This window comes from Antennarius striatus, chromosome 15, assembly GCF_040054535.1.
Source record: "Antennarius striatus isolate MH-2024 chromosome 15, ASM4005453v1, whole genome shotgun sequence".
NCBI lineage: Eukaryota > Metazoa > Chordata > Actinopteri > Lophiiformes > Antennariidae > Antennarius > Antennarius striatus.
In genome coordinates, this window is record NC_090790.1 from 18,342,586 (window position 1) to 18,364,463 (window position 21,878).

Below are 21,878 nucleotides of genomic sequence, written 5' to 3' on the forward strand. Positions count from 1 at the left end.
TCTCCCTTGTGGAACATTTCTGCCTCAGACGCCAACTATTGACCTTTCCTGCCGCCTTATATTTATAGCCAGTCAGGACGGTGGAACTGCTCCCCCTGTTTCCTGTACCTCTTATAGTCTATCTTCCCGGCGCTCGCCGTCTTTTGTTCTTCCGCACCCTTGAACTCTATTTCTGCGTCTCATCTGTAAGTCCTCCCACTCCGTCTCTCTCTCCTCGTCGCTTTCATCTTCCACCTCTCTTCTCTGTCAGGTGTTCCGTCCCTCGTGTGTCGGCGTTGTGTATACCTGATGTTTGACCTTTCCCGCTGTGACGGCTCCTTTCTCTCCTCAGCACGCCGTCGTCTCTGCGCCGTCTGTGTGTTTCCTATCTCGTCTTCTCCCCCCCGGGGGAGGAAAACGTCCAGACCGTTCTCTCTGTTGTTACTGTGTCTATTTCGTCTCAGAGGCAGGTTCGTGCTAAAATGGCGGTTGCACAGTTTTAGAATCTGTTTTTTAACATTTCAACGTTCACACGGATATTCAACATGATTCATGTAATAAATGAATGCGTTGAATTAGCTTCATTGAACCTAAAAACCAGCATGAATCCGGCCTAAGCTGGCGCAGCTGTTAAATTAAAGGATGTAAAACATCTGAAAACTTAAATCAACCCTCAGAATTAGCACAACCCAACTGGGTTGGGTGGGCGTGGCTACGGTATCCCAGAAGGCACTGAAAAGGCAATGTACAGCATTGCCATTTGTAAAATCTAAAAATAGCTTTTTAAAAAAAAGGATTCTCAACAGCATATTGAATAAAATCCCCAATGTAATCCAGAAACACAAATTAAAGGCGTATTTTAACGCCTTCGTACATCCAACTCTGAGCGGCGTCCGCGTCGTCCCCGGCTCTGGTGACGCACCGGAGCGCCGCGGCGACTTACTTTATATTCGGCCCATCTGTCCTGCCCGCCTGTCACTCAGAGTGATTGACAGCTGCTCTCAGGACAGCGTTTATGCAGTCGTGTTAGTCGCTCTCCCCCTCAGGTGAAGGCCGGCCTGTAATGGAGAATAGAAATGCAGATTAGACCAGGACAACTTGATGCAAACCAGCGTCTGATTTTGGAGTCAATTCTATGCATAAATACATGATGGGCATCGGGATTCATAGACAAGGGTAAATAACCTCACCCCCACCCCCACCCTCAGTCGTATGCAGAGGCTTACATATCAGCACACACACACGCACACACACAAACACACACACACACAGTATGGCCTCGGTGTCATTTCTATTTCTGAGCAATCTGCCCACGGAGGCAGCGAGTCTGTCTCAGCTGAGCGCTCGGGCCCTTTTAGAGAATTACTGCATGGTTATCAAAGGCATTTAGATTAACCCCGGTCACTGTCTTTGACCCACCCCCTCCTGCCCCCCCCACCCTCCCTGGTTTCTGCATGCAGCCGCTCCCTCTAATAACATTTTGACATTAGGATCTCTCACAAATGCCTCTTAAATCCACCACCACCACCCGTACCCCCCCCCCTGCCCTGCCCCAAAACCTCTGGCGTCTTCTGCCCGCGTGCGTGGCGGGACGGCTGCGCCTGATAACTTTTCATTCATAATTAGCAGTCGGCGAATGGGGCTGCGTAGGGGGGAAATTGAACTGTCAGCGGCGGGGCGCAGGGCGTTTGACCCCATCACACCCAGAGGGGGCCATCATAATTTGTTCATTTGGTGTCCATCAGGCGGGCGCCATCTCACCTCCTCCTCCTCCCTCGCCTCCCTCCTCACCCCTCTGACCTCCCCGTAGTGGGCACTCTGGGTTCACGTCTAATTATGAATCAGCAGGAGGACCCTGAGCGGCAGGAATATAGCAGCCCCCCGCCCTCCAAACCTCCTGCTGCCACTCAAACTGTGCAGATTGCCTCTTAAATAGGAACAAATGCCCACCCAGGGACGGTGCAGCGGTCGGCGTGATAAATGGAGAGTTTGGGAAGTGTTTTAATGCCGCTGTCGGAGCATTTCTCCTCAGTTTGTTTAGCCGAGTTTCTGCCTCTGCTAGAAGGTTTGTGTGGAGGTATTCACTGAGGGGCCACATCAGCATCATGGCTGTCCTCATAGGGCCAGATCTAACTAACAAATGTAACTAAATGTAACTCAATGTAACTTAAAATAAATGAACTACTTAATATTAAATTATTACGTATTCAAGTTACAAACATTACAGTTACAAAAATGCTTGTTTGTTGCTCAATTATAATAGATCCTTATAATTTGTCAGGATATGAAACCAACAAAACTCCCATCAATCAAGGATCAAACTATCCAATGAATAAAGAAAAATGACATCAAACACAAGTTAGGATATTAACTTTGTTCAAAACGTTTTTGTCAGAGTTAAAATTGGCTGAATTACTGCATTGTGGGAAATGTAGTTTTCGTTCAAAGCACACTTTTGACCTATTTATTTTTAGAAACTCTTGTATTCTCTCTTTGGCCACACGACATGATGTGGCGGGCCACATTTGGCCCCCGGGCCTTGAGTTTGACACATGTGCTTTAGATCCTTGTTATTTATGAATGTTCTTGTTTTCTCCTGCAACTCCTGACAAGGTGTAAATAAATGAAGAAAATAAAGTTAGATCAATAGGATTAGGATACTTCAGTAATAATAATCAATAATCGTCTGATTTTGACACAGTCGAGCATTACGCTGACATCAAACATCAAATCAAATAAATAATCAATAAATTAATCTGGAAAGGTAAAAATTGAAGAAGAAAAAAATTTCAACTCAAATAACTGAAATGTTGAATTGATTACCAACCAGGGGATTAATCAAAAAATCAATAATTTAATTAAGAATCGTATAAATTTAATTTTTTTTCAACTGAAATAACTCAAATTTTTTATTTTTAAACAGGGGAGGTTGTGATAGCCATTGATTAGCTCACAGACCAAACAGTGAATTGATTACTAACCAGCAGATTGATCAGTCTTACGAATATTGATTAGCTTTTGTCTTTGTTTTATTAAAAAAAATCACGCAAACACAAAGAAATGTCCGTCATTTTTTAAACAATACGTAACCCAGGTGAAGGACAATACTTGGTTAATAACCAAACTTTGTTATTGCTGATGTACTTGAATGGAAAATTTAAAAATTAATCATTTCAGAAAACCCAATTTACTGACAAATTGGCACAAATGAACTAACCTCTGTCTGTAAGGTTTCTTGTTACATTAAAGCAGCTTCAGATGGCGGTGGTAACATTTATTTAATTCAATTTGTGGTCAAGGTCTTTGCGACGCCCCTCGATTAATTGTCATCTCCTGACCGAGGGGAACAATTAGGCTCTAAAGTCAAACACACGTCCCTCACTCCATCCTCACAACTCTTGTAGAACATGATGAAATCCTGTTGCCGTTGTCGCCGCAGGAATCAGACGGCGTCTTAAAATCAGAAATGGATTTTCAATACACGCCCGTACCTCTACGCACACCCTTGGCGCTCGCATCCGCGCCGCTTTCTCGTAAATTGGTCGTGTTCGGCGCGCGAAACCGAGCTACCCAACCCCGATTAGGGCCTTTTTGAATATGTCAGCGAGATTTTCAGGTCATTTGCCAGAGAGGATGCTGGGAGCGTGGCGTCCGGGCTCTGAAGGTGACTGGTGTCTGTGTCATCCATCACACGAGCTTCCTTTAAGTTGATGCATAATAGAGCCTCTCAATCAACTTCCTCCCTCATTGTCACCTCCCGCCTTCCTGTCCAGGGTGGAGATGGGGGACAAAAAACAAAAAAAAACATGGGGACTGACAAAGAAGTCAAGGTTACATCCTTCTTCTTCTTCTCTTATTTACACTTGAGGTGTTATGGACGGCGGCGGGTGGACGGGAGCGGGGGCTCCTGCGGTTCACTGGTGTCAAGCTTTAACTGTCCACTGTGTCAAATTGGTGATAATAAGCAGTTTGAAGCCCTGTCCTGTCGCCGTTCGTCCCGGCTGTCGCCGCCGCCGCCGTCGGCTTCGGGGCGAGGCGACAGACAGGACCTTGAAGCAGGATGCGTCTGTCAGGGAGGTAAATCTCCGTTGTGATGGGGTGGCAAACATTATGGCCGGCTTTATTGACACAGACTGCTCTGACACATCCAAAAGTGGCCCAATAAATTTGTTCGCTGGCGGAGGCGTGACGGGCGCCTGCGAGGGCGCAACGGCGTTCCGGCACGGCGACAAATGTTTGTTTGACCTCTTTTACAAGAGATGCTGCTTCTCTGTCAAGGAGACCGAAATATAGCGGCGCGTGCAGCTAGTTTGTTCCACACCTAATGCGACTTGGACAGGTTCTCTTTGGACCCAGATTGGGGGGAAATAAAAGGGCAGGTATCATTTATCCTGTAGGGTACAACCAACATACAAAGATACACACCCACATATAAGAAATTCATTCTTGAACACTGGTCCACAACCTTTTTTTGCTCCACGGATCGGCCTTGAAGATATGGCGAATAAAGACGACAAAATAAAACGATACGACCACAATTAAAACTATTTTTTCAAATAAATAAAGGTGAATCCGGTTTGTATCAACTTTATTAGCAGCGTCCTCGTAACATCACACCAAAGGTTGTTTCTCGTTGGTTCTGCCAGCTTGGGCGTTTCAGTTTAGCGGTAATGTGTTCTGTATTGGCGACTGGAGCGGCCCCTTTAAGAAGGTAGTCATGTGACCCGAGGCAAGCATCTCCACAAGCGTCAAGAGTGACTCATAGACAGACGTGGAGGAGAGAATCCACTCGTTTAAAACTAAACATCGTTCAGAACCAGATCAGAAAGGAAACAGAAATAATGGAAGCATCTTGAACCTCAGAGTTCAAGATGCTAAATATGGACATAACATAACATGTGACACGACATAACGTGTGATGTGACATAACAGTTTTAACTCCTTTGAAACTGCGTCAACATCAGTGTTAACATCTATCCACATATCAGAATTCCTGCCGTTCCACACGGACACGCTGAATCCCGTCTGCGGCGCCTCTTTGTGCGTCAAACTGATTCTTCATCCTTACCAAACACGTCTCCAGCGTTCGTCGCCCGCGTCTGAAGATGCTGCCAGTTCATTAACAAAAAAACATCGTACGCTGACATCCGTCAACATGTGCTGTGGACGTATGTCCCTGCCGCGCCTCCTCGTATTTTATTATTAGCCTGATTCAATTGGCTAAATTACCGTAGTTTCCTTCTTGACTGGTTCTGATTTTCTACAAAAGAGTTTCTTGAATTTTGCCCTTTTACTTCTTTGACATGTTTTTTTTTATCACATTCCGTTGTAAATATCTATTTTATACTCTTTGAACTCTTGGAAGATATTTCTAAGCTGGACTATAATCAGGTGTGGAGTGTTTATGAGGGTGTGAAAAGATCCTATCCTCCGTCATTTTCACAATTAGAAACTTCACTCAAGACACAATAAAACAATCAGAGCTGTGCACGTCGAGTGTTTTTGAGATGCAGTCGAAGTGTGGCTGAACTTTGTGCTCGTTATGTGAATATTGTCGTATTTGACAGCACCAGGGTGGCTCTAGATGCCCTGTGTGGGTTCTGTTGCCCTGTGTGGGCCGACCAGGCTCGACTTTCTATTGGGAGCTGACAGTTCGTCACTGTCAAGCGAATAAACTGAAAGATTGCCCACTGTGAATAATTTTCATCCACGTAACAAGATGTTAATTTGGAGGAGAGGGGAAAAAGAATCCGCCACCTCCGCTGCTTTCACCTCCTTTCTTTTCCATCTTTCTCAAAGGTAATGCGATTTCTTGTCTCTGAAAAGGTAAAAGCCTCTTTTAAAAAGCCTTGTGGATGGCGGAGTTGGCCCCTCCAAAGCACTCGTGTTTCTATTCATTAGAGTTTTTATTCAGTCTGGTTTGACCGAGCATCCGGCCCATTTTCATCTAACTGGGCCTGATTGAGGACATTTCTTAAATGGGCTCCTCTTTACCCTACAGAGTTAACGAAGGGAAGGTGCTCTGGGCATCATCGGCCGGCTCCGAGACGCTTCATTCTGCCTGCTCATTGGACGCGGTGAACACATGAATATGGGCGATGGAAAGAGTGCAGATTCTTGTACTAATCTACCCTCTTTTGTGGATGCATTTGCTCTGTAATGTACAAGGCGTCCCTGGATATTGTGTTTATTTGAAGAGCTTTACGCTCGTAGGCAAAATGTTTTCCTAATGTTCCCCTTCAGGCTTTTTGTTTCCAGCGGTTCTTAGTTTAGTCTGGCCCGTACCGGATTTTATTTTTCTGATAATGACTTCTGTTTTTCTGTTGGATTCGTTGTAACAAATTTCTATTTGAAGTTGTACCTCACTCTTTTCTTTTTACATTTTCTTCTAGGTCACCGCTCCATCGTTTGGCCCTGTGAAAACCTACGAGCTGCTTCACCACATGACAGGAAAGGGTCTGTCGGCTAAGTACCATTTCCCCAGACAGCCCTGTTTGTACCAGCCCAGTATGGTGGCCGTGCAGGTCATACTGACCAATAACTCGGACCACATCCTGGAGGAGGTCCATGTAGGAGACCGAAGCCCAGCAAGCCTCAACATCCACTGCTTCAACACCATTGGTCAGTGTCACACCTGCAGTTTTGTTCCAGATCAAATTAAATGTCCAAAAGTCCGGACTGAATGAGATTGGAGTGAAAGCAGTTCAAAATCTAGCCTGAAACCCAAAATCATCTCTGGTATGCACCCACATTTGTCCCGTCCTCATCCTTCACGGTTCTCTGCAATTTGTGCAGCTTTTCATAGACTGTATCAAAGGATCTTTATATTACACCAGCAAATAGCCTCGTCCCATTCCCTGAAAACAGCCGATACCATCATCTAATCCCCGTCCCTTATTATCGATCAGGACCGACAAACAAGCACAATCTTCATATTTCTTGTGGCTCTGTACGACGGTGTGAAACGAGACGGCGCTCCACTAAGATCCTGTTTTTCATGCACACCCCCAGACGGACGGGCTGTGCAGTGGAGCACATTAAAACTGCCAATTCAGCGGATTGATTGGGCATTGAAGGAACTCGAGCAGCCAAACAGTGGGTAATTTGGATCGATTGAGCCTGACCACTAGCGAGCGGGTGGCAGGAGTCGGCTCGGATAACTTGCACCGGTGCTTTCGTACGTGTTGTAAGAGATTAAGGTTCACAAGAAGTTTGATAAGCGACGGCAGTAACGGCTAAAGTTTCACACTGAAATTGTTTTGCTTTGAGTTAGCTAGCTGGCTAGGTAGCTTCAACACGGGGCCCTTTGTTCTGTTTCAAGAGACCATAACAGGTTTGTGGAGCTGTTGAGGGGCAACATGACACCAATCTGGGGTTTGGATTAGAAATCGGAGGTCGGATATGAAGTGGATGTCTGTGTAGGGTGTCAGTTATGCAGGTCATGGTTATCCAGAGCTGTTTGAATCAATCCACTGGACTTTAAGAAAGTTTCTTGTAGACGTTTCACCTTTCGGTCCTTTCGAAACTCCCAAAAAGAATCGCTCAGTAGATTAACCCTGGTGATGTGTCTCATGCTAATGACCCTCATTAGTATAGAAAAGCTCGGTGAAACTCGCGTTTCAACAACCCCCTTTGACTACCCCCTGGCACCCCCATAAACTGTTGTTGACACCCCACAGAGTTAAGACCAGCCACCACCAGAACTGAAGAAGCCTCTTGGATGAGAGGTGAAAAGTCTTCAAGGAACTTTCTTAAAGTCCAGTGGATTGATTTGAACAGTTTTGGATATGAAGTGGAGGGTTGGATTAGCAGTGAGGGTGGGGTTAGCAGCAGGGTTGTTTGGGGGGGGGGGGTCCATGATGACTCTGTTTTCATGGTTTCCTCTGGAGTCTCTGGTCTGTTCAAAGAGTTGTAGAGGAAAACAGTCCATGGAGAGAGCAGCACGGCCGTCTGGGGAGGCGTGGAGGATGTTTCTGTCTGTCTGTGTTCTCATCCTTAACAGTCCCCCCCCACCCCCACCACCACCATCTCTTCCTCCTCTTCATCCCATTCAGCTGTCCAGAATCTCCCTTCAGCATTTTTTTTTGGCCTCACTTAACTCTCAGAGCAACCCGGGGTTTGCCTCCCCTTCCCCGTCTGTCTCCCCACCACCCCACCCCCACCCTCGCTGATGCTCTTTGACAAGCATCTTGTTTTGGAAATATTCCAGTCCTTCATGTGTTTTTTTTTTTTTTGTGTGTGTGGTTTTTTTTACCTGAGGCTAGAACGTGTGGAATGAGATTGAAGGATAGATTTCTCACACACGGTGGCCTTGCTTTGTGAAGTAGAAAACACAAGTGGTGTGGATGCCTGTCTGTTCCACTCTGCTACACCCCCACCCCCCTCCCCCCACGCACACACACACACACACACACACACCCTCCTCCCTTTGTTCCATCCTTCCCCACGCTGCACTCTCTGCCCTTGTCACTCACTCTTCCTCCCTTCTCTCCCGTTCTCAGAGCGGCTGGAGCCAGAGGCCTCGGTGACGGTTTCCATGGGTATTGACTTCAGCGACTCGACACAAGCAGCCAACTTCCAGTTGTGGTGAGACGAGCTGACATCCTCTCAGATCTATCAGGCTTGTTTTTCTCTCTCCCTGACCTTCAGGTGTACATCTTCTTTTCCCGGCGCTGCTCTCATTCTGTCTCCACGCTCATCATCGTCACATCCACCTCCGGCGTCTTCCTCTCTCTCGCCTCCGTTTGCATTTTCTCTCACCTTCTTCCTCTCTTGTTTGTTCTTTGTTAATTCTCCTTTTCCTACCACGCTCTGTGCCGGCACTCCCAGGTGAGACATCAGCCACGATTGATCCGGGTTCACCGGGATAACAATTATTCCTCCAGTAATCAGCCCCGGCCCGAATCAGTCTGCTGAATGCCATTGGCACCGCTGCTCAGCCCGATCAATAACCTTATCAGAAAATCTGTTCAGGATGGGAGGGAATCAATCCGGCCCCCAAATGCCATTCACAGAGCATGATTTGCAAAAGGCGATCGGAAGAGAAGCGTTTAATACACCAACATCGAACGCGCACGAATCAAACGCACACACATCCGAAGAAGAAGAAGAAATCAACGTTTATTCTGCTCAAAATCTTTAAAAAAATTAATTTGTTTTGTGTGATTTTTGCTCCGTCAGCACCAAAGAGGACCGGTTCGGCGTGTCCATCCAGCCGGCGGTCGGAGAGCTGCTGATGCCGGCCAGCATGACGCAGCAGGACTTCAGCAAGGAGCAAGGTGAGCTGGGACGTTCACAACGAAAGGAAACAGGAAACGGGATTAATCCCAGCTTGGTGTCGCTTCGTCCTTCACTATCAAATCAAAATCAGTCACGGAGAACAATCTTATTCATGAATCGTTTTACTACTTTTAGCCGATACATTTTTAAATATATTTTCAACCCGCACCGGTTGATGAAGCTCCAAAAGAAAGATTCCAGGGAATGTGACTAAATACGTCTGATTTAGCTTCAAAAACCATCTTGAATTGCGGTTTAATCTGTCTTCCTTTACTCTGAATGTCGTTAACAGTCAAAAGCGGGCTTTAAGTTCTAAAAGGTTTAGCTAAAATCCATTTTACAGACCAGAGAACAATCAGGACGTCGGTCTGAGCGACCTTTTCTGCAATCAGAAATAATGTGTACAAAATAAAACCCAAGCAGCCCCGGCTCGAATAAACATGTCCCCCCTTTTGTGGTCGAGACACGGCGCCTCCCTCGTATGAAGTGCTTCATAAAAGCATCATTAGCTGTTTCCTACATCAACATAGAAAACACACACACACACACACACACACCTGCAGAGGCCGCATTGAGGGCTGAGAGCGTCCTCATATCTGAGCCATCAGCGTCTCTTAAGTGCTGCTAAATGCCGCTTCTGCATTAATTAATGTTCGCTGGTTGTGTTGTGAGCGCTGAATGCATCCCATAGTCAGACAGAACGTCCTGCTTTCCCGGAGGTTTTTCTCGCTGGTAAATTGCTGCTTTATTCCCATTGAGTGAAGTAAATAAATTCTTTGAGTCATTGTATTTTCCTCTTTTATTTCAAGTTAACCGTACATATTTATCTCCATTCTTTCTTTCAAATCCTTACTCATTACTAAGTGCACATGAAATGGCCCTAGCCTGGAGTGTGTTTAATGACGTTAAGGAAGTAGGAAGTGTTCTATTGTTGGTTTTATCATCACAATCTGTGTTGCTGTCTTGTTGTTGTTATTTTGTTCCATGGATGTGGAAACGACGCTCCAAAACGCTGAAAACACAAACGCCGGTTTCGAAAGTCTTACTTGTGCGTTTTTCCCGTGTTTGCATCCTCTCAGGTAAGCTCCTGGGCATGAACGAGACCTCTGCAACCGTCACCATGGCGACAGCAAACATCTCCAGCCACGCCATCAGCAAGCAGGTTCTGTCGGTCGCTAACGTGGGCGTGGTTTCGTCCAACCAGAACAACTCCCACAGGTGAGAGCGGCGTTCCGTTAGCGGGACATCAGCGCGTTGAATCGATCCGAATTTGAACTTTGGGATATTTTATAAATTATATTTTTAAATCGATTTTGACAAAATCCAAACTGCTAAAGTCAGCGGGACGGAGAAATTCATGTCTGGAGTCTGTGAGAGAGGAACTCATAGATCCAGACTGTCGTTGGAACTGTGTCCCTTTTAATTGTGTGTATCAGTGTGTTTGTGCCCAACACACACACACACACACACACACACACACACACACACACACACACACACACACACACGCCAGGGGAATGCCCTGAGAAGCCTGGCTGTGTAATTGGTGTACACAGAGTGTGCTAATGAGCTTCCTCCTCTGTCACGCACACCCGAACACCTGATAGATAATTACACCTCCCTCTCTCCCTCTGTTTCCTGCTCTGTCTCTCTTCCACTTCATCCCTGCTTCCCCCCCCCCATTTGTCTCCGCTTCCACGCCGCTGTCGCTCTTTCACTTCCTCTTTGTCTTTCACTCCATCCGCGCTCTGCCCCCCACTCCTCCGTCCCGTCGAGGACGTCCCTCCAAGTCTTCAAGCGCCCCGATCATTTCTTTGTATATTTAAGAAAGGAACCCGGAGGCCGTGTGGGGAAGGGGGGGCGTGGGGGCGAGGGACCCAGAGGAAGTCCTAGTGAGACAGAAGGACAAGGACACAGAGAACTGAGAGAGTGAGTGGAAATCAATGTTAGCTCTGCATCCAATAAGCCCATACGTCATTCAGAACACGCCATCAATCTCTGTCCCGCTCCCCTGACGGCTAAGGAGGAAGACTGTCTCCCAGTTTTGCCCTGCAGGTGCATAATGATGAAGACGCTTGTCCACATCGTCTGCTGGCGTCCTCCTGATGAGCGCCACGATCTCCTTGAACGCAGAAACGTCGGACAGCCTCGTTTCCGGGAGTCTTTTTGTGTTTGTTTGGGGTTTGTTGGGGTTTTTTTTTCAAGTTTCTCTAAATCTGAGGACCTTTATCGTTTAAATTTGACCCCGTCGCTGCACAGGTTCCGTCTGAGACACTTAAACGATTAGCTGATTCATAGATTGATGTGACGTTGATCAAGTTGCCCCAAGGAGTCACAGGTTTCAGCTTCTCCAAAGGGACTATTTTCTGCTTCTTCTTTTTTTTTTTTTTAGGACCGTAAAGTGAACTGGACCGACATTTTTCTGTTTGTTATGAAGATCAGTCAATAATTAATATAATTTGCTCGTGGCCATGGTTACGGCTGCTCTTTTGAATAAACTATTTCATTCATTCAGTTTTTGTTTGTTTAATGAGCTTTTTTTTTTTTTTTTTTTTATTTGACATCGAATTAAAGACAATTTAACATTCTTCATCCTTCACGTTTTCCTCCTTCACATCTTGAAGAACAGGAATAGTCTCGTAATTATGTGTGCAATTGGCTTTTACAGATCCGTCTAGTTTTTGTTATTGTCAGACAACAGTGTTCATCAGTGTAAACGAAAATGACGCACATGCCCAAAATATATTTTTCTAAAAACCCAACAAAACCATCACTTAAGATGAGCTGAAATCATCTCAGAGATAGATTTTTTTTAAATTCCGCAAAATTTCCACCAATCATGAGCTGATTTCAGTCACGCTCTGCATACATTGAATAACACGCTCAGAGATCGGCATTGATCGATCTGATGACAAACACCCACTCAGAGATTATTGTGGAGGTCACCTGTTATTAAATGTGATATGTGAGGTGACCTCCAAGCAGGAGGGGGGGCTCTCCTGCTCTGATCTCCCCAGAGAAGGGCCCTCTCCTCTGGGTGGGAGACCCTTTGGGTTTGTCCCAGAATGAAACCTGACTTCCTCCTCACACACTTCCTGTCTTCACCAGCAGGGTGCAGCACTGCTTTTTCCAAACAGGCTTCTGGGCCCAGCGGAGCTTGAGTTTGAGGGGGTGTGGAGCTGGGAAGGGGGGGGGTGGAGGCAGCTGCTGAAACACAGAAATTGATTGCTGGAAAGGAGGATGGCAATAAATCAAGCAGGAAAGCAAATGTAGAAAATGCTGTTCTTGTTTATGTCTAAACAGGCGGAATAGAATAAATGTGCTCTATTTTTCAGTCCGTTTGAAAGCAAATTTGATCGAATTTTGCATGCATTGCCAATCCCTCTGGTTAGAACCTCATTTAAAAAAAAATCTGATTTATAAGCTACTCTTCCACTTTACTTTACATATTGATATAATTAAATTAAGCTCTCTTTAAACACACATTTTCCTTTCTTCGATGAAGCTGAAATCTTGTTCTTATTTAAAATTTAATTGACTATCATTAATAACCCATCTAATTAAACATCTGGTGTCTCCATTGTGGATTCCTTTCGCCGCCGTCGTGGCGTGTGATCTGCCGTGTCCCCCGGTGTCTGACCCGGTTGTGTTCGTCCAGGTCGGGCCTCCTCCGTCTGGCTCCCCGTACCGGGGCTAGCAGCGCCAGCAGCTCGTCGGGATGGAAGCTTCCTGTTTCTAATTGGGGCTAATCGCTCTGGCCATCTGCCTGCTCGCATGTCACTGCCCACTCAGCAGAAGGACGCACCTCCATTGGTCCATCTCGCCCCAGAACCGGGGCGTTCGGCGTCAGCTTCTCTACGATTTGGTGGAAGCTTCACGCGTCAAAGTCGCTTTTGCGTACCGTCCACGTCTGGTTCGGGTTGCGTGATCTCCCGACAGCGGCCTGTCGTCTGCGTCTGAAGCCCACTTTTGTGTTTTTGCGGCCGAGGCGAGGCAGATGGCACAGCGGCGCTCTGCACTGAGGAGAATCACAGATAATTGGAGAGCGATGCTTCGCCGCAGCCTCGCCGATCGATGCCAATCCGCCTGCTCTAAGTCCAGGGGTTATGCTTTGCTTTTCTTTCCATACACTGCAATTAATCCAGTGTTTAGCCCGGTGTGTGAAGAGTGCAAGAGAATACCAATGCCTCATTTAGGGCCCCGCCCGCCTTTAATCTTTCCCCTCTGGCGTCTAAAAAAAAAAAAACTGCTCTGATGTTGTTTTAAATCTAAACGTGATGTAGATGCCCCCCAACGCAACGCACTTCAAGCACAATATAAAAAAAACCCCACACACACACACACACACACACACGCTCCGTCTCTTATTACCACACATGAACAAAAGGGCCGCCGCGGCGTCTCCTGAGACGAAATGAAAGCCGCCTCAGGGTGGTGTTAACTGGTTGAGTAAATGATAGATTTATATCCTAAATCCATTAGCAAAGCCGCCGGGACCACGTGGACACCTTAAGCTAGCGATGGCGCCAGCGGCGAGGGAATGGCCGACGTGTGCGGCGTCGTGTTTACGTGGCTAATTTGAAGGGAAAACAGAGTGAAATTAGAAATTATTTTTAAATTAGAGTTTCTAGATTCTGGATTTGTGAAGGAACTTGAGTTCGACGGATTCTCACAATGGCTGACGTGGACCGATTTACAACCCTTGAATTATTAAAAGAAGCATTTCGGTGGGGGGGGGGGTGTCCTGGACAGAAATGAATCCTCTTCTTCAGCGGCTTCCTGCTGAAGTGGCTAATATTTTAATTAAGCCTGAGGAGAGCTCCCTGATAAACTCCCTCTCCTCTGTTGATGGTAATTTAGCTGCTCCCCAGAGACGACCCCCCCCCCCACCCCAGACAGACACACTGGGTTTGTGAGCCGGCGCTGCTTCATTGTGTGTGCATGTCCCCTCGGTGCCCCCTCCCATCTCCGTCTTTAGGGTGTGCGTGCTAATTGGTGGACGTGCTAGTCACCGCTGCCTTGGGGAGGAGGAGGGGGGGGGGGGGGCTCTGTGTGATGGCGCTTGTCCAGAGGCCGTCCTGCGGGGGCCCTTCACAGGCTTTAGTCGGGCCTAAGTGGGGCTCTTTGTCAGGCCTAAGCGGGCTGCCACGGGGGGTCTTTGTTGCGGGGATGTAGCGCTAAATGGACGCAGATGGCCGGGGAGGGGGGGGGTCCGCCACGTGAGGCTCAGTGGAGCAGAGCGGGAGAAGGGCCTCAGCTCGGAGCTGTCGCCCCCTCAAAGAGGGTCACGCCGGGTCACAGCCCCTGTCTGCCTCTTGTTAGCACCCTGAATGGGGACCATGTGTGCCCAGATTCACTCCCCAGTCTGCAGGGACGGTATCCAGGGAGACGGCGGGCCGAGAATCCTCCCTGTGGCCCAGAGGGAGCGGGTGTGACGGTCCAGAGCCCCCCCACCCCAAACTCATAGACACCCAGAGTCCATAAAAACAGGCAGCATCCTGTTTGACTGGCTCAGAGGGCATGTCCCCCCCCCCTAATGGCTCTTCAGTCGCTCAGATAATGGACTGTCTGTTGATCTGCGCTCTGTAGTTCCTGTCACATCGTTTTCCTTCTTTGTCTGTCGCTAATTTAGAGTATTTACAAGGTGTGAGACTAATTTATAGGATGAAGACAATTCTGTTTGTTTTAGATTTTCAGGTGTTTTATTTTAACCTCTTTTTTTCTTTATATTAAATAATAATAAGAATAATTTATAATAATGTTCTCAATATGCATATATATATATATATATATATATATATATATGTATGTATGTGCACATTGAGAACATTATTATATATTTTCTGTTTTATGGATTAGTTCTAAACCTGGTTTATAATCCAGTATCAGTCTATAGTAATCAGTCACGATGCAGCAAAAACTCACGATTCATTTCCTTCGCAGCCATTTGTCTGATATTTTTGGGGGGGTGTCTCTCATGAGGATGACTTTTGTTCTCTGGGTCTCCTGCAGGTTCGCCGGGCGGACGGTCAGCAGCGGCGCTCTGGTCCTGGTGTCGCTGGAGCTGAAGGAGTCCGCCACCGCCCTGCTGACCATCAACACGGAGAAGACCGTCATGGCGTCCATGTTGCTCCGAGACCTCAAACAAGCCCTCGCTCAGGTGTAAAGATCACACCCACCCCCCACCCCCACAACCCCACCTCCTTTAGTCCAGGTAAAGGTGAACAAGCGCTCCTGACAGAGTTCACATGTTTAAGACAAACTTCTGAGTCGGAGACGTTTGTGCTCCTGAAGGTTTGTCCTGAGTGGAAGTCTTAAAAGTGAGGCCTCATAGAAACGGCGATTCCTTTGGAACCTGAACGCGGCGCCGGCGTCACACCGTTTCTGCTTTGGTTCCGAAGCCGTGACATCAGAACGTAACTCCGCGTTAGCTTCGATGGACTTTTACCGTTTATTGCCAACAATTAATTACAAAAAAAAAAGCAGATTTCATCCCAAGATCTGGACCACCTTGCAAATCTCTGCTCTGAAAGAAACCCCAAACTTCCGAGTCACGTTCCAACACCCCTCCCCCCCGCCCCCGCCACCATGCAATTTTATAAGTGCCTTCAAAGTGAAAATATATTACTGGAAAGCCAAACACCATTCAACGGTTTCTATCTGCGTCAGTTTTTGTGGACAATAAAAAGTGGATTTATGAAAAAAAAAGTTTTTGGGTTTTTTTGGTCTTTTAATAATTATTTGACTCCTCCCCTCATGTCCGTCTAATTTACAGTCACTTAACTGAACGTGGCTCAAACGCCAAAACGCTACTTATGAGCGCTGCTAATTAGCGTGCTGAGGCTCGCACCGTGTACTCGTGACATTGTGATTTTGATGAATCTGTCGCTCCACCTGCTCACACATGTTTCCACCCTCTGACTGTTGAATCCCGTCGGCCGGCAGCGAAACACAACTCTTCACAAACGCTTTCGCTTTCATGTAAGTTCCATCGAATGCTAACATTTATGTTTTTTTTCATGCATAAATGTTAGCATTTATGCTTTTGTTAGCTTCAACCGTTGATCCAATGTCTATGAATTCTGTTGGAAGGACATGCGATCACGACTCTGGACAGAGGGATCGCAGAATAGTCTTTAGTAACACAGTTTTTTCTTTATTATGAGGAAATCCAACTAAAGTAACGCAAACAGATTTTCATCCAGATGCTTGGAGGTCTGTAGAACCTCAGTGAAAATATTTCTGGGCTACTGATCAGACGTGAAGCTCGAACAGGATCTAAAACCGCCCCGACCTTAAGAAAAAATATCAGCTTTAAATCTTTTATCCTCGAATTTAATGGCATTAAAAAACTAAAGGTATATTCAGGCTTCCTGCTGCGACCTGCTGGGTGAAGTTGTGCAGAGGTACGTGAGCTGTTTGAGCGGCGAGCAGGCCGGCGGCGGCGGCGGCGTGTGCTTTGTGTCTGGCTGTCTTTTCCGGCTCATAAATAGCGTCTCTCTGAGGGCTGTGGTGAACACCTGTTAGCTCATCTGTCACAGGAGCTCCCCTCGCATCCATCACCTCTCCCTCTGTACTCATTCCCTCAGCCAGCTGTTCCCATTACACACACACACACACACACACACACACACACACACACACTGGAACTGTGTGAGACCTGCCAGATACAAACAAACACACCTAGCACATCACACCTAGAAGATTTTCAAACACACTTTGCAAGTTAATTCACAAACAACAAAACCTTAAAGCGCTAAAGCAGCTAAGAATTAATCAATAGGAACCCGGTTCTGCCGAACGTTACGGTCGGGGTGTCGAGTAACCCGCAAATATAAAAAGTATTAACAAAGTCTGTTGAGTCGTGTTTTTCAAGGGATGAGAGAATTCCCTCTCCTGGTGTTGACACCTGCTTTTATTGTTCTACTTGATGGGAGGGGGCAGTCTCCATCCCCTCCACCTCACCTTCGACATTTCTGCACAGTGACAGCTTGATTTCCTTCCCTTCCTGCATCAGAGGCATGATGGGAGCGTTCAGGTGGTCTCATGTTCCGGGAGAACGATGGGAACATTTTGGGTGTGTGTGTGTGGGGGGGGGGGGTGAGGAAACGCCTGTCTGACCTCACCTCTGAAAGCAGCTTCTCATTAGCCGGCACGTCTCCCATCAGCCCCTCGTTCAGTTGACACGCAGTCGAATGTAAAACACAAGTAATATCAATGGATCTGTCTAATTAATGGATCTCCTCCTTTATTAGTTTGTTTTAGCTTCTGTCAAAACAATGGGATTAGATTTAGTTTTGATGACACACGTTTAATCGGGTCGGCTGCTTCCCTTTCTGTTTGTATTGATGGTTCGACAGTGAAAATAAAGACGACGCTGCAGGACCGAGAAATTCAAACAAACCCGATCGGACCGGTTTAAGATGAGCAGCAGAGGATTCCAAATAAACAGTCAATAAAGTATCAAACTACGATCAATAAACCAGAATATAGCATCTGATATTATCTGATAAAACTGATTAAAGATTAAATAAAAGTAGTGAAAGTTTTGTGCAATTTTGTTTTGTGTAGACTTTCAAATTAAGAGATTAAAGTGTTTTTAAAAGTTTTTGTCCGGATTTGCGCAGGCAAGGGCGTGTGTGTGTGTGTGTGTGTGTGTGTGTGTGTGTGCGTGTGTGTGTGTGTGCGTGTGTGTGTGTGTGTGTGTGTGTGTGTGTGAACCATACTATTGGCATTTGTCGTCCAATGTCTCAGTTTGTTTAGCCGATTGAGCGTATTGAATTGGCGGCGTGGCTCGTCAATGGCAGAAATCGGTCTGATTGGTTGTTCGGCTAAAAGCAAATCCCTGCACAGGAAGAAGAAATGGAATTGAGGAGTGGAGCTGAAGAGTGGTTACCACGGTAACGCAGAAAAATCCTCCATCCTTCAGTCCTGAGTTGTGATGGAGGAGAGGTGTGACGGCGGTAAGAAAACGCAACTTCGATTACATTCCTCTTCTCATTTTGAATGACAGTCTTGTTGTACCGCCACCTAATGGTGTGGAGTGTTACTGCCTCTCAGCACAGGACACACTGGTGGTAGTTTTATGGTGTGTTCAGGTACCTCTCATCATATTCATGTTGATTTTTGTGTTTGGAGCCTAAAACTCTCGAATGAAACAAAAAAAAAAGTTTAACATTTTCTCAAATTCCACATAAATGTGTTATTATTTAAACACCTGACTCCTGGATACCGCCCTTAAAGTTCAAAACGCTAGCGTTCAGACAGATTTCTGACTAAAATGTGTTGAATTCCGTAGAGGAAATGTATTTTAACTATTGTCGACATGAAGGTGCGTGACATCTGAGGAAACGTCCACCTCTGGAACTCCAGCAGACCCGAGGGAACTGTAATTGTGGTGATTATGCTTAAATTGATGCTTCACGGCTATTTCTGTGTCTCCTGCATTGTAATTGGTTTTTTTCTCTCCAACTGAAGTTTCTTTGAAATGCTTCTTTGGAGCATGGAGACTAATGACTACATGTTTCCCCACTGAAATGTTCAATCAGCGGCTCATTACAGAGACAGACATGATGATTTGATTTTTCACTTTTCTTTTTTGCTGTCCCACATTTATCAATCTACAGTCCTGGGAGTTTCGGTGGCGGTGGGGGGGGGTGTCTGTGGGGTCACTAAAGGCAAATACATCAACAAATAGTCTCTCCTTTGAGTCAGAATTTTAAAAAAATCTGTGATATTCTAACATCAGGCGACGTTTTAACATCAAATTGCGCACAAAGGAGTGTTGACAGTGCGCTTTTATTGTGTTTACCTTCCATTTTTTTGCGTCCTGTGGGGGGGGGGTCACCGAGGGCCGTCTTGCAGGTGCACTTAACAATTGACTCATGCTTATGTTCCTCCCCCAGTGAATGGATCGCACAGAGAAAGAGCATTTATGGTCCAACCTCTCACCAGCCTTTAATTAACGTTTGATTGCACTTAAAAAAAAAACAAACACTCAAGTGCATTAAAACGTGATCGCGCAGCCAAAACGGCTTCATTCATTAATAGTGAGTGAAAAGCTCCTGGATCCACACGGAGGTAAACACATTTTTGCACCCACAGCTACACACTCCCCTCCTCCCCACTGTTGTGATTTATCTGACGGAGGCGCGGAGCTGTTGACGGTTAGAATGAGTTAATATAAGTTAATAAGTTAAAAGGGGTGAAGAGAAGGTGAGTGCTGCTAAAGTGCTCCGCTGTCCTATTCGGCACCAATTTCCCCCCCATAAAGCCTTGCACTAAAACACACTCCGCCTGACATAGTGGCGTATTAGTGGTGCCAAAAAAAACAACAAAAAAAAGACACATAAACCGCAGTGATTGACGCACACAAAAGCTGCGCGCCGAGTCTCTAGATGCGCCTAATGAAGACCTGTGCGCGCAATAAAGCCGGAGTGCCTCCGTGCGGCTTCAGCCCGCATCCTCTGATCATCACGGCCGGGGTTGGAAATGCATTCGGGCCCTCAGCTTTCAAGGAATCTTTTGTTCATTTGTGAAATTTATGGAGTCATTTTCAGGTGTTTCCGCAACGTATAGCAGGTAAAAATCAAATAGCGCTTTCCTTTAGTTGTTTAGACTTGTTTATGTCAGAATTTCAATAAATTTAAATTTAAATTTTTGAACGTCGGTTTCTACAAACACATTCCACTTGGACCCGTTTTAGCTCCTTTGTGCAGCATTTGAATATTTTCGGAAGTTTTTTTGTTTTTTAATTTGTCTAAATCACAAATTTATCACAAGCTCCTCCCGTTATTACCATATTTGTCATTACGGAAACGTTAAGCTCCTTACTGCCCCCTCGTGGATGTATCGACAGACAGATAGACGCGTCTATTTCTGTATGAAGAGGATCAAACTAAACTGAATTCATTGTTCCACATAATTTGAAATATTTGTCCATATTTGACCTTTTTTTAATTATTATTATTATTATTATTATTATTATACTTCAGAGCTCGTCGTAGAAAGGGCAGATTGCGTTGGCCGTCAGAAAGCTCCCCTGACATGACATCACTGTCTTTAACACGGCTCTGCCTTCTCATCTGAATGCTAATTGGGTATTAAAAAATCCTCCCCTGTGCACATTGTGGGGAGGGAGGGGGGTGTGGGGGGGTGAATTTGCTAGAAACCACAGATGTAGCGAGTATCAAACCTGGCCTCTCGTCCTCCTCTGAAGGCTGCTTCATTAACCCCGGGCAGGTCGGTCGGGTGGGCCGGTTTTCCTGGTGAGGCATGGCCACAGGAGGTGGATCCTGCTCTTTAGATTTAAATGCACATCTCATTTCCACGCTGCTGAACGCTGCCCCCTCCCCACTTTAGCGGAGAGGCAGAGGAACCAGAGGGAAGAAGGCGGTGTTGCAACCTCAATTGTGCTCTCCAAATCCAGCATGTAATCCCCTTGAGATGGCCCTCGGAGGAGTTGGGGGGGGGCGGGTCTGGGTCGGGCCACTTTTGGGGAGTTAAATGCTTTGGAAAGATCCTTTTGTTTGCGCCACGCACACGGTGGCGATCTTTTGAGGCACCTAAAATAGAAAGTGACTGGCCTTTGATTGGAGTGCTCTGTGAGCAGTTGTCATATGGAGATATTTGAATAGAGATGGCGTCCGGCACTTCACCCAAATCCACTGGCGGTTTGGAGGGTGTGAGGGCAGCGGGGAAACCAGGGGATTAGATTAATGGACTAAATCATCCTATTAACACTTTGACTGGATTTGGGAACATGCTGGTTTACATTTGAAAGGATCTTAAAGCCCGGCCCTCGTGTCCAGCCACCTTTGTCACCCCGGTTAATAACAGATGTGTCATAATACGGAGGGATTACGCCGAGGAGGCTGTAATCTTGTTGGATTACAACCGTGATCCATGGCATGATTGTGTGAAGTTCCCGCAGGATTGAATGTCTGGATGGGTGTCAATGGTTCCATTTAGTTTCATTCCTCATTGGAGATGATTTCGTATCAGCCCGCCGGCCTGACAAGGTTACACGCTGCATTTGTTTGAGTTTGGCATCTCTAATCACGGCGTTTCCAATTGCGTGATTTATGTTCACCGTCCAAATGCAGGCTATGATTACGGGCCCGGTGGCGAGTGCAGTTTGGATGTCGGTGGTGGGGGGAATGGGGAGTAAATGGGCGTTTTATTTATCACCGGTGCCTCAGTCCCCCGGAGCGGAAGAGCGCCCTCCCAAATTGAAATATAGCGGAGTTTACTCTCCTGATTAGGGCTCTCTCCGCCGCGCTCAGCCCCAGGCTATCATCAAACTGAGAACAGCAGCTTCTGACACATAATTGAGTCTGGATTAATGTGACAGCGAAGCCTCTTCCAAAGCCGCCGGCTTAAGACTCACAAAACTCTGAAAGCAGAGATTATGTCATTTAAATCACGTGAGCACTCGTCCCGTAGGGTCGAATATTAATGCCAAATAATGATGCCACCTTGATTTACGTGACGTATGAGTGCCGTATATCCTAAAAGCTAGTTAACATCTTAGGGAAGTAGACTTGAAAGCTTTTAATGTTAGTTAGTTAGCTTAGCACTAGCGCAAATTATCAAAGCAAGCTCTTACTTGAGTAGTCATT

General features: G+C 46.3%; 1 protein-coding gene across 2 annotated transcripts in view; it reads left to right on the plus strand.

Moving 5' to 3' along the window:
* The window catches only part of ap3b1a (adaptor related protein complex 3 subunit beta 1a), a 36,588-nt gene extending 21,158 nt beyond the window's left edge, over positions 1–15,430 (plus strand). For both annotated transcript variants that reach the window (XM_068334219.1, XM_068334218.1), the window contains exons 23-27: positions 6,372–6,600; positions 8,481–8,565; positions 9,160–9,257; positions 10,338–10,476; positions 15,271–15,430. In XM_068334219.1, coding sequence (XP_068190320.1) covers positions 6,372–6,600; positions 8,481–8,565; positions 9,160–9,257; positions 10,338–10,476; positions 15,271–15,424 — 705 coding nt within the window. In that variant the 3' untranslated portion in view covers positions 15,425–15,430. The remainder of the gene's footprint in view (positions 1–6,371; positions 6,601–8,480; positions 8,566–9,159; positions 9,258–10,337; positions 10,477–15,270) is intronic.
* Positions 15,431–21,878: the final 6,448 nt, after the last annotated feature.